This window comes from Fukomys damarensis, unplaced genomic scaffold (assembly GCF_012274545.1).
Source record: "Fukomys damarensis isolate Sample0158 unplaced genomic scaffold, DMR_v1.0_HiC HiC_scaffold_36, whole genome shotgun sequence".
NCBI classification, from domain to species: domain Eukaryota; kingdom Metazoa; phylum Chordata; class Mammalia; order Rodentia; family Bathyergidae; genus Fukomys; species Fukomys damarensis.
The window spans coordinates 38,286,118-38,300,287 of record NW_022900948.1 but is presented as its reverse complement, the minus strand read 5'-3'; the positions used below and the strand labels follow the sequence as shown (position 1 = coordinate 38,300,287).

The 14,170-nt window shown below is 36.3% G+C and overlaps 1 protein-coding gene and 1 pseudogene across 1 annotated transcript in view; one reads left to right on the top strand and one right to left on the bottom strand.

The window, feature by feature from the left end:
- Positions 1–1,471: 1,471 nt before the first annotated feature.
- LOC104858169 (olfactory receptor 1J4) overlaps positions 1,472–14,170 on the top strand; it is a 156,814-nt gene continuing 144,115 nt past the window's right edge. The window contains exon 1 of the mRNA XM_033759073.1: positions 1,472–1,965. Coding sequence (XP_033614964.1) covers positions 1,472–1,965 — 494 coding nt within the window. The remainder of the gene's footprint in view (positions 1,966–14,170) is intronic.
- The window catches only part of LOC104854850, a 20,246-nt pseudogene continuing 16,337 nt past the window's right edge, over positions 10,262–14,170 (bottom strand).

Genomic DNA, 14,170 nt, shown 5'->3' with positions numbered 1-14,170 from the left:
CGAACTCAGGTCCTTGTACTTGCATTGCAGGTAACAGAACCACTGAGCTAAGTCCCCAGCCCACTACTTGGAATTTAAATGTCCTTTTCATCCTGCCAAGAGAATTTTATATATTAGCAACCTATTGAGGGTGGTGTTGGAGTAGAGATAAGGCAGAATCAGTGCTGTACTCAGTGTGTAGAAATCACACTACACATTTTGTATTTTGCTGGTTATACATTGTCGTGTTTGTAACCTGTCTCTTAACTTTAGGACTTTGTTATTGTAGTAGTGGTTCTAATAAGCCAAAATTATTAGAATTTTAAATTCTGTATTCAATTTTTAGGGACCTTGATTGACAAATATTATTCTAAGATCATCAATATAAGTTATATGTTCTTCTAATGGTTCTGAAATTTTGCTTCTATATTTAATTTTTAATCCATCAGGGATTTTTAATGTATGGTATAAAATGGGGGAGATAACATTATTCCCTTTTTTCTGTATGGGTAGCCAACTGCCTAAACACCATTCATTGAAAAGTCCATCTTTTTGTTTGCTCACTGAATTATAATGCCTCTTCTGTCTTCATTCTAAACCTATTTCTAGCCTCTATCTTTTCCTGCACTGTTTTATGACTTTTCTTTGTAGAAATAAATTACTTATTATAATCACTGTTGCTTTATAATAAGAATTGATGAATTACAGTGAATACTTACCTTCTTTTTAAAAATGTAGAGATTTTTTATATTGATTTGGATTATTTATTTCAATCACTTATTTTATATACACTGAAAAGAATAGAATTACTTTTAATTTGGGGGGGCTTTTAGATCACACTTTTTTGAAATTTGATGCTTGTGACAACTAAATAAAGTGGTACTATAAATAGGGTTGAACGAAGGTCCTGAACCAGACCCAGTGTAAGTCTTTGTTGAAACAGTCACCTTGAGTTCAATCAGATGTGGAATCTCTTATTCTAAAAACAAATTTATATTGTAGAGGCATTGTCTTTGGCACATTGCAGATCTAAAACCAGTGAGAAAATTAGAAATAATAACGAAGTGTGTGGACAAGCAGGGGATACAGAATTAAACAGGTCATTACACACAGAATTATGAAGGGCAATTATATTTCTGATGACAAATAATCGCTTTGCTTTCAGGGGACAACTCTGGAATCAAAAGATGATCAAATTGGTTACTATACATAGGCTGTTAAAATACTGTGAAGGGAAACATTTAGTGACCATTAACTTTTAATATTACCACCTACAGAGAGTGGGACCAGACTGACAACGAAAGTGACTGTGTATTTTAAACCTGCATTGTTTTTCTATCACATTTGCGACAAAACATGTGGCAAATATAAGAAAGTGTGGAAGGAGGCAATCTCTAGGTTGAAAGAATATCTCTACCATCCTCTGCTCTGGATGTCAGTTCTTATTCCAAGACATTCCACTTTTCCCCGGCTTCCCAGCTGATGTACAAGTATGAGGCCTGAGAACCAGAGCTGCGTGTCCGAGTTCCTCCTCCTGGGGCTCCCCATCTGGCCAGACCAGCAGGCTGTGTTCTTCACCCTCTTCCTGGTCCTGTACCTGACCACAGCGCTGGGGAACCTGCTCATCATCCTGCTCATCAGGCTGGACTCCCGCCTCCACACCCCCATGTACTTCTTCCTCAGCCACCTGGCTTTCACTGACGTCTCCTTTTCATCTGTCACTGTCCCAAAGATGTTGACGAACATGCAGACTCAGCACCTATCCATCACCTATGCGGGGTGCATTTCACAAACGTATTTTTTCATATTCTTTGCTGACTTGGACAGTTTTCTAATCACTTCAATGGCCTATGATAGGTATGTGGCCATCTGTCACCCTCTACATTATACCACCATTATGAGTCAGAGCCTGTGTGTCATGCTGGTAGCCATGTCCTGGGTGATTGCTTGTGCCTGCGCTCTTTTGCATACACTCCTCCTGGCTCGGCTTTCCTTCTGTGCTAAACGTATGGTCCCTCACTTCTTCTGTGACCTTGGTGCCCTGCTCCAGCTGTCCTGCTCAGACACCTCTGTCAACCAATTGGTTATCTTTACGGCAGGTTTGGCAGCCATTATGCTTCCATTCCTGTGCATTCTGGTTTCTTATGGGCGTATTGGGGCCACAGTCCTTCAGGTTCCCTCTACCAAGGGAATCTGCAAAGCCTTGTCCACATGTGGATCCCACCTCTCAGTAGTGATTCTCTACTATGGAGCAATTATTGGTCTCTATTTTCTTCCCTCGTCGATCAACAGCAATGACAACAAGATAATTGCTTCAGTGATGTACACAGTAGTCACTCCCATGTTGAATCCCTTCATTTATAGCCTGAGAAATAAAGACATGAAAGGGGCCTTAAGGAAACTGCTGAATAGGAAAACACATTCTTCCAACTGATATTTTTCTCTCTACTATATCTGTAGAACCTTATTTACTCAGAACATAAACATAAATTATTTAAAATATTGCTCATTTGGTTTCTTTCCACAGCCGTCACTACCCTTTGCGCGGAGGATTTATAAGACTTTATTTGATCTTTTATTCAATATCAGCATTGGAAAATGTTTTGGTTCTTATCGTTTTTATCAGTATATGTTTGTCACACATAATGATCAAATTCATCATAGGGAATTTGTACCTGCACATAATGTTCCATAATACTTTTTTTTTCTCATTCCCCTGCCCTCCCTTCATCCTTCCCTCCCCATTTACAAAAGCTTTATGTCCATTTTTTCTTCCATTCTCTGTTTTCTAAAGCGATCCCTGTTCTGTTCCTTCCCTTACCCCCATCCTCCCTTGTTCCCCCTCCTATTTGAACAGCCACTTCCTACTTCCCAATATCTATTTCTATTTTGCTCCCTATTGACCCTTTGGGTTTCTCACACAAGAGAGACAATGTGATATTTAAACTTGCGTCTGGTTTATTTCACTTGACATTGTGGTCTCAAAGTGCATTCATTTACCTAAAAATATCATGTTTATCTTTCTTTATGGCAGAGTAGTACTCCGTTTTATGTAAAACGAATTTTCTTTATTCATTCATCCATGGATGGGCAGATGTACTATTTCCAAAGTTTAGTTATTATAAATGTGCTTCTATAAACATGGTTAAGTATATATCACTGTGGTGTGATTTCAGTGCTATCATTAAATGAAAGACTTTAGGAATAGTCCTTCCTCAAAATTTGAATTTGCTATAAAATATGTCTGGTCTTTCACACCTGCATTTATAAAAAATTTTCCATTTTTATTAAGCTATAGCTCCTCTTTTACTGAGGAAGCAAGACAAACAAAATGATATATGAAGTTATGCTTTACTTATACAATAACACACTGCCTTTTTGTCCTTTAGAAATATAGCTCACTCTTCCCTTCTCCCATACACAACGCAGATAGATAACAGTGACAAAATAAAATCCACCTCTGTCACTGGTCTAAGAGCTACTTTTATTCTGACAACAATTCCAAAGTTAGCTTTGGAAAAATCAGGCTCAAAGAGTTGACAAACTACCCCAAATTACAGTTAGTGAAAGGGAGATGTGAATCGTGGGTTGTCTACCTCAAGAGCAACTCACTGTGACAAGGACTGTAATCCTTTATATGCTGCACTATGCTACATCCAAGGATGACTGATTTAACACAGCCTGGTTGAAGAAGCAAAAGACTTCCCAGAGCAGTGTGGCTTTATTTGAATCTTAGAATTACCCAGACACACAAAGCTCTACATTGTCCTGAAGATCGGGAAGAGGGAGCATCATGTGTCAGAATGTTAAATTAGAAGCTTTAATTGATACATGAAGATTTGGTAGACACAATTTGCACAAAATGAAATACACTAGGCTGCATTTTAAGATTCAAAGTGAAGATACTTATAGAAAATGCCATGTACTTAATGATATAACTCTTAAACCTTTCAATCTAAAGTGCATCAAAACCCAAATGAGTTAGAGATAATAGAGGGTATAATAATAATAGGGATAAAAGCTTGCAGTGAGCCTTAAATCCTCCCGACAGGAAGGGAGATACTTTCCTCCTTACTTCAAGCTTAACAGGAGAGCTTCAATACTTGGACCCTTTAAAATGTCTGCTATATGTCCTCTCTTTTTATGAAAGCAAAAGCAATAACGAAGAAGAAATGAGGGGAGAGGAGTGGTGGAGAATATGATAGAGCAGTGTTTGGGAACTTGTTTCATTTCATTGTGGGCAATAAAATAAAATAAAGTAAAATGTTCTTATAAACCACAAATAGGGGGAGGGAGGGAGGGAGAGAGAGAGAGAGAGATAGCATCTAAAGCCACTCAATTCTTTCTAAGATATTTTAGAAAGCCAGAGGAACTTCAAGGGACAAAACAAGATAACTGTATGGAATCCAGCACTACAAAACCAGAGCTATGAGGGAAACATTTATAGGAAGAAAATATGTTTTAGCTAAATCACAAAGTGTTTGTAATAGGTCAGTCTGGAAAGCACACAGAAGAATGAGTCCATTTAGCCATTATCCAACACAAGAGAAGCACATTTCATCTCTGAGTTCTAACTCCTCATCCCTGTGCTCCATCCAAGGAGTATGGGCTCAATAGCTAAAACTAGATTTCAGAAAATTGGTGAAAAAATTTAATGTCCCATTGTAATTCTCTTCTGAACTTCTAGTACTTGCCTGTCGCTATACCAAATGAGAAGGGAGAAAATTTATGGATAGAATCAGGTATCAAGTATAGCACATTAGATTATTGTTTTCAAAATATTTTTCTTCTCACTTCTCAAAATTTTTTTAAAAACCATTATTAGTATATATTTGCAACATAATAATTATGTTTGTTTTGGGGGAGTTTGTACATATACATCTTAGTCATTTTTGCTCTCTTTTCCTCCCTTCCCATTTTCCCAAGTCTATCTCCTTGTTTCCTATCATCTCTCTTGTATTCTGTTCTTTATATTTTGGATTTCTCATTTAAGCAAAACCAAATGATGTTTAATTTTTTATTTCATTTATTTCACTTAGTATTACGATCTCAAGATTGATCCATTTTCCTGTACATGACTTAAAATTATCCTACTTTATAGCCAAGTAATTCTCTCTCTCTCTCTCTCTCTCTCTCTCTCTATATATATATATATATATATATATATATATCAGATATTCTTTATCCATTCATTTGTTGGTCACATATGAATTATGCTACTATAAACACAAGTATGCATGTATCACTGTAGTTTGATGGCTTTCTTTTGGGAAGATACTTCAGGAGTTTTCACTAAGGTGGAAAAAGATATAACCAGGTCAAATGGAATTTCTATTATTTTAATCACCATACTAATTTCTGTAGGAGTTATACTAGTATTCCCACCAACAACGTAGAAGAGCACCTATTTCCACAGAACTTTGTCAGCATGTGTTGGTGCTTTAGTACTTGATGATAGCTATTCTTTTTTTTTCAGCTTTGATTGAGTTTATTGGTACATTTTAGGGATACAGTACAGTTACATTCATTGTTGGGATCTTGTACCTCTATCTGACAAGTCTTGATTCTCATGTTTTCCCCTTACCCCTGCCTTCCCTTCACCCCCTCCTCCTGATAGCTATTCTTATAGGAGTAAGATAGAACCTCAGAGTTGTTTCCATTTGCATTTCTGTAATGGCCAAAGATGTTGCACATTTTAAAATGTGCGACTTGTACTTGGGTTGAATTTGAATGGAGAGCTCTGAGCTTCCTACCTGCATTTGGTATCTTTCCCTAGATTTTATATGTTTTCAGCTATTATTTTAAAAAATATGCCTCTGGTCCTGTTTCTTTTTCTTCACCTTCATTAATTCCTATTATGAAAGGATAATTCTCTTGATCATGTCCTATATTGCCTGTAAGCCATCTTTCTTTTTAATTTTTTATACTCTTTTTGTTCCTGTGATTGGTAATTTCAAATGTTCTGTCTTCAACGGCATGCATATATATATAGATAGATATCTATCTATCTATATCTATATCTATATCTATATCTCTCTATATATATATATATCTTTCTTTAAGGTTCATTGTTAGAGATTTCTGAGTTACTTTTGGAGGTGTCATGATTTAACGAGTACTTGTCATCCTAAGATCTTTGTGTTTATGTCTATACTTTTGAGGAGACAACCACCTCTTGTGTGAGTCTGTGTAGCCCAGGTGGTGATAACCCTAGGCAGGTGAGACTTACTTTTGGATTCTCTAGATGGCTGGCACACTTTTTTTTTTGTATCAAACATCTGGGCTCTGATATCTGGTGGGACTAATGGCTAAGCCCTGAAATCAGGATGATTTGCTAAATAGGCACTGCAATTGTCCCAAGCAGAACCACAGTGTATATTCACTGTCCAAATGGTATTTCTATTTGAGTTCAGAAGCTTGTCACTGTTGGAAAGAGACCCTAAGTGCAGGAGTCAGCCTGCAAACTAACCTAGGGGTATGACTGAGGAATGAAGAGATAAAGACAAATTTCTAAGCAAGGGGGACTTGAGGAAACTTACCTTAGGTGAACAAGAGCACAGAAAGTTTGAAAAGCCCCATATTTATTAGAACAAGGCAATGTAGCAAACACACAATTCAAGGAACAAAGAACTGTAGATGATTAATAAAGAATATAATGACCCCATTCCTGGATATATAATTTTTCTCTTAGCCCTCAGCTGATGTTGTTATGCCTCAGGGGTATTGCGGGTGTTAGCATCCCCGCAGGCAAAGAAGGGAGCGGGCAGCCTTCCATCCCCTTTCTTGTCCCAGGGAGAGGTCAACAAAAGGCGTTGGTATCTGTGGCTGATCCTAGTCTCCCATATCTAAGGTAAATTATAGTCACTAGGATAGATGGACCCAGTAGATATGTTCTTTAGAAATGCATTGTCAAAGTTTGCTATTCTGCCCATATGGGACCTCAGAATAACTTTAAGGCTAGGTTGAATGTTGTTTAAACTTGCAGACATTGTACAACTAGACTTTACTCTTCGTTTAAATACACTGTAGTAGTCATCTTTATTCTTGGGCAGGCACTGAGAATGATCTTTAAGGCCGTGTCAAGTTTGTCTACACTCCATAGCTTGGTATATCTAAACTTTACTGTTTGTTAAAATTCACAGTGGCAGTCACCTCTATTCCTGGGCAGGGCTTTGAATAGGCTTGAGGCTGGTCTTTGTGTAGCCAGGCACAACTTCAGATCAGCTTTTGGTGTGGATTAGCTGTTACTTAGTACCTCTGGTCAGGTACCTCTGCTGGCAGCTATCAACAAGATCTGTGTGCTAGCTGCTGTGAGCCCTGCCTCTTTGTCTTCTTTCTAACTTGTACATGTAATCTAGCTATGCCTTTTCCCCCTACATTACCCATGAGGTGTGACCAGAATGGGTTTCCTGTGAAGATGCTCCCTTGGCATGAAATATGGATCTACCTCTTCTAAGAATGCAATTTCCCTGATGTCAAATCTCTTCCTCATTGCCTAGAAATTAGACTGATTATCATTCTCAAGTTGACTTCATCAAAGAATCACCTAAAAATTGAGAACAGCAATCATAATAAATGTTTCTATCAATAACAATAAGCCAAGTAAAACTGAGACATTGGTATATCAGAGAGAGGGGGTGGGGGTAGGGAGTGTCAGGGGTAATGGCCACAAATAATGGAAAGCATTAGCAATATAAGATATAGACAAAGGATACATTTCCAGATTATGTAAACACTGTCTACAATGTAATAAATACAAGATAAAAGCAGGAGAAAGACATGACCATATGTATTATGTGAATGAATAATACAGCAATAAGGGAAATAATGGTTGATGTATTGGTCTCTCTTTGTTTGCATGGTTTTGTCAAATGCATAGTACCACACAGAATTAATTTCCTCCCCTAAAATCCCCTTTGTTTACCTCTTTATCCCTTCCAGTCCTATACACAAATCCTTAACAATGACCAGTCTTTTTATCATCTCAACAATTTTGCATTTTCTGGGTTGTTATGTAGTTAAAATTATATAATGCATAGCCTTTTCAGACTGATTTCTTAGTTTTACTATTTTGTTGAAATGTTTGGCAATGATAGCAATTTATACACATGCCCTGCTATAGTAATAAACATGATATATACTTTACAGAATTTATTGCATATACATACTGGATGCATGTACAAGAATGTTTGAAGTGGGATTTCATAACAGAGACATGTTAAAGCAAAACAAAGTCAGTGAAAATAAATGGGGTAATTCTGTTTACAGCCTCATAGTAGAATCTAAAAGCATAGGTGAATTTCACAAAAGACAATAGTAGACAACAAAAGCAAAATGTAGTAGCAGAATATTGTTGTATTTCATTTAGATGCATTATAGAGCAAGTAAGATTAAAGAATCAGTTCAAAGATATTATTATGCCAACAAAAAATAAGGAAATGTAGAAAACACTCAAGATGCTAAGTCCTTCAAAATAAAAGATACAATTGAGGAGGGACAAATGGAGCTTCAATTATATTGTTATTCTACAATTCAAGGCTAGATATGGATAAATGAATGTTTATTGTATATTATTTTTAAAATGCAATCATATATATGATCACACAGATATATATAGAAAAAACATATAATATGTGTACATATATTTAAATCATATACATTTACATGTTTTTTATATACTATTTCAATATTCTTGTAAGGATTAGAAGTAATATTTCTGATACAGTGGGTGAAAATATTGAAAACTATTCAAGTGATTTAGAGGCAGCAAGATTTGACCTCATACATATGGTAGTTTGAGTTCCACTTCCACTAAATATTCCTAGCTTAGTAGCACATAGTTACTAAATTTGTCTTAAATCAAACAAATACTATAGTTTAAAAATGATAAATATAAAAATGTCTATCACAGAAACCAACTTACAGTGATGAAATTAAGTACATTTTCCTAAGTAGAAAAATGTTTGCAAGAGCTGAAGACAAAATTTTACCACTTCACATGGAAACACAGGACACTGCACTTATGTTGTAGGGCAGGAAAACACCTCTTTTTCATTTTATAATAAAATACACATTTTATAATAAAATACACTTAAACTACACTGAAGTACTTCCTGTTTGAAATCAGTTCAGGTTGCTTAGGCTCCTGAAATCCTGCCTGGCCATTCATTAGCCTTCATCCAAAGAAGTTTAGGCCCTTATTAGAATGGACTAATCACCCATAATAATAACATCCTTTGAACGGCCATCAAAAATCTCCACACTCTCTGTTATGCCTACTTCATAGAGGACTAGGAACCTCAAGGGCTTTAGTCAAATTTCTGCTGAACATTTTGGATCTGTCTCCATTCTGTCCAGATCAACATCTTGATCTTTTACAGAATGCTGTATCATTTCTACACATGAAAGTGTCCTTTTACTTGGAGAAAAACAAATTTTATGTCTAGTTAGCCATCACTCTAACACAAAAAGAAAAATTGACTATATATAAAAAATTGTTATCACTAAAGTGAGTAGATAGGAGAGGAGTGGGGAACAGTGGTAAACAAATAGTTATAGGTACATAGGAGAAATAATTTCTGGTGTTCTATATCACAATAAGATCACTCTAAATAATGATAATATATTATATCTTACAAAAAAGTAGAAGAAAAGATTCAGAAAGTTTTCACCACATGCAAGTGATAAATCTTTGATGAAATAGATATGTTTTTCTTGATTTGAATGCTGTACTCTATATGTGTGTGGAAACATGATATGGTGCCCACAAATATTTTAAAATTTTATGTGTCAACAAAAAAGTAAAAATAACTAAAAAAAGGAATAACAAAAGAATACAACTAGCATTCTTATTAATGTTTGCCACAAAAATAAATTCCAAGTGTATTACAAAATTGAACATAAAGTAGAATCAGATTTGGCCAGAAGAAACATTTCTATTGTCAGGAGAAAGGAACTAGCTTTTTTTTTTAAAAAAAAAGGCTATGACCTACTCAATTGGAAAACTAAAACCTAGGGGCACAAAAAAATGTAAGATATTTGTAGGCAAATATTATCATGTGAAAAATAAAGATATACATCTAGGTTTATAAAAATCTTTCCTGAGATTCTTTACACTAGCAAAAAAATTTAATAGAGACAAAACTATATCCAAGATGAAACAAAGGCCGAAGAGAGTTCCACATTAAGATTCTCTTTAAAAAAAAAAAGCAAGCAGAGAAGAAACGGGATGCAGGGAGGGATTGAGAATTCTTCATGTCCAGTGAATAGGAAACAATGCCCATCACACTGAAAATATTCTTTTACTGAGAATATTTCCAAGAGCTCCTTTCATATCCCGATTTCTCAGACTATATATAAAGGGATTCAGCATGGGTGTGATCAGAGTGTACAACACAGCCACAATGACATCCTTGTCATTAGAGTGATTGGCTGAGGGGAAAAAGTAGAGCCCAATAATTGCTCCATAGTACAGAGAAACCACAGAGAGATGAGAACCACATGTGGACAAGGCTTTGCAGATTCCCTTTATTGAAGGAGCCCTCAGAATGGTGGCTCCAACGCGGCCATAAGACACCAGAATGCACACGAATGGCAGAGTAATGATTACCACTCCTACAGTAAGGATGACCAGCTCATTGATGGTGGTATCTGAGCTGGACAGTTTAAGCAAGGCAGAGAGATCACAGAAGAAATGTGGCAGAGTGTTGTCACCACAGAAAGAGAGACGGGCGAGGAGAAGGGTGTGCACCAGGGCACTAGCAGAGGACAAGACCCATGACACAGTTACTAGCAGGAAACAGAGGTTGTGGCTCATGATAGTGGTATAGTGCAGAGGATGGCAGATGGCCGCATATCTGTCATATGCCATTGAGGTGAGAAGGAAACTGTCAAGATCACCAAACAATAAGAAAAAATACACCTGAGAAACACACCCAGCATAAGAGATGGATTGACTATGCATCAGCATATTCATGAGCATCTTTGGAGCTGTGACTGAGGAGAAAGAGATGTCAGTGAGAGCCAAGTGGCTGAGGAAGAAGTACATGGGGGTGTGGAGGCGGGAGTCCAGCCTGATGAGCAGGATGATGAGCAGGTTCCCCAGCACTGTGGTCAGGTACAGGACCAGGAACAGGGCATAGTACATGCCTTGCTCCTCCTTCCGGATAGGGAGCCCCAAGAGGATGAATTCAGATGCACTGCTCTGATTATTCCTCCTCATTTTCCTTTTCTACTCTCTTGCTGAAAGTTAAAAAAAAAGATGGATATGTGAAATAAAGAGAAGTCATTGTGACTACTGCATAATAAATATATGGCTTTGATCTAGCTATTATGGACATTTTAACTTGGATCTTCCAAGGATTTTTACCACGTGAATAAACTAGTAATAGTTTGGACAAAGGATTTCACTAATCTTTTTGAGAAACCATGAACCATCTAAATGATGATCAGATCAGACAAAGTTCCTACTTCAGGAATGTAGAGGTCCATGATGGAAATCTGAGATTACATCTATGTAATAAGTTCAGGTTACAACCAACTAATAGAAAAACTAGTAGATGACCTATAATGGTTTGTTGACCTTTCTTAACCTTTTCCATGGCTTTGAAACAGAACTGGCTACTGCTTTATTTTCAAGGTTTGGATCAATACAAGAGAATACAGTGAAATGTATTGGATCTCAAAGACATCAAGATCTGGACATTTGGTGGAAATCTCATACATAGCAGATCAAAGCAAAGGCATTAAGGGCATGAGTCTATGCCAATAACATAAAACATCTAATAATACACCTTGTATACCTTCATTAGTTCTTCTGTCAAGAAAAGTAGTTTCAGTCTTCATAGAATTTGGAGATGATGTCTGTTTTTCTTCCAAATTTTCTCTGTGGAATTAGCTCAGTGTTGACTCCATCTGCCTCACAAGTACAAGGTCCTGAGTTCAATCCCTGGTTCCAAAAACAAACAAACAAAAAAAGGAAACAAATAAACAAATACCAATCTACCAATCTTGATTGAAGTTATTTCTAAAATTCCTACATTCTTCAGTCTAGTACATTAAAAATCCTGCTAATATGATGTTGCTTCTCAACATATTCATTTGTGTTACTTAATACCATGTTAGTAATAATCTGGTTATCACAATGAAAATGGTAATTAGAGGTCTATAGGACATATAGGTATTTTTTCTAATACTGCTTATGTCATTTTATACATACACATGTATAATGCTACCATACATATTAGATAAATTTTTAGATATATATTTTTTTGTGGTACCGGGATCGAACTTGGGTCCTTGCACTTGCCAGGCAGGCCACTGAACCACTGAGCTAAATCCCCACCCTTAGATATAGATTTAAGGAAATGTAAATTCATGGATTTGATAAATTTTCAAATTACAAGATGCCAAGGTGATGAAGAAGACTATTATGAATAATTTAAAAGAAATTCTTAATAGAAGAACCTGTCTTATAATATATGAAGACTATAAGAACACACACTTTAGTGAAGTTTTTGGAGAGGCCAGGACTAGGACATTTGAAGGACAAAGACAATTCCAGACCATGGTGTTGGTAATATATGGGATTAGAGAATTATCAAGGAACTAGTGTATACATGACCTCTGCTAAGGTAGGGAATTTCAATCTATTCATAAAGCAATATTAGGCCCAAGAAAAGATTAAAGGGGTTACTAAAACTTTTCAAATGTCTTATTGGCTATTAGGCAGAAATTAGATTACAGCAAAGCAAGGGTATTAGGATAATCTAAATAGGAGACTGCCACACAAAATCTAGGTACAAAATAACACCTGTTTATACCTGGTTTGTGGCAACTGAGATTTGAAATAAAATTTGGAACAACACCTAACAGATCTTATGGGGATTAAATGTACAAAAAAGGAGGATCTTTTTCTACCTTTCTCTCAAAAGTTAATATAGGTTCAGTTTGAATGAGGTTACTGTTCATAGATGTTTGGTTTTACTGTATTATTGCAAAATTTGTATAGATGTCAGTTTGAGATTAATTACTATCCATGGAGCTTTCTGACATACTGTAGTGTAGGGAAGGGTAGGATCTAAGGGTTAGTAGCACAGCACACACACACACACACACACACACACACACACACACATACTCACTCATGAAGAAATGCAGAAATCATACCACTGAATGTGTTACACCTGCTTTCACATGGCCCCTTAGATGATGAGAATATACAGCACACACACACACACACACACACACACACACACTCACTCATGAAGAAATGCAGAAATCATACCACTGAATATGTTACACCTGCTTTCACATGGCCCCTTAGATGACGAGAATACATACCTTTTGCTACAAAGAAGAATATATGAAAACAGGTGATATCTTTAAGCAGCTCAAAGCTCCATGTGACAGAAGCTATCAATTCAGAAGAAAAGTCACTATATGGACTATATGGATACATGTTTGTTCACAGCTCCTGAGAAATCAGTGCGATTTCTAACTTAACAAAACATAGAGAAGACCCAGGGGTAAACCCTTTGCCCCAGTTCCAAATTACAGATGAACTTGATATAATTGCTTCATTGCCTTTGGTTCCCTTGGGAGATGAGCTATTTACTGAAGCAGACATAACTACAACAAAACTGAAAAGTAGACAAATAAGATTAATAAGAATTTCAGATTAAATAACTTCAAATGAATTAATCACCATATTCAAACATGGTCAACCTAAATCATAATCAGAAAAGGTACCTCAATAAGGTACCACTGCATATGGATTAGAAAAATCATTTTTCAGGATTCTGTTTGAGTACAATGGTGTCTATAAAGCATAAGTATTAATCATTTTTTAATACAGAAACAATGCGGTATATGATATACCACTGAAAATGTGCATTGTTATAGACCTACATTCCACTATGATATTCATACACAAAGATATCTTACACACTTGTAGCTGGAAACAGATAAGAAGGTTCATAGTAACATTGTTCATTGATAGTGAAAAAAATTAGGAATATATTAATCAATAAGTTGTGCAGTTTTTTCCCTTTTATTGAGTTTATTGGTACACTTAAGGTATACAGTACAATTACGTTCATTATTGGGATTGTGTACCTTTACATGACAGGTCTTGATTTTCACTTTTTTCCCCTTGTCCATGCCCTCCCTTACCCCTCTCCTCCCCTCCCCC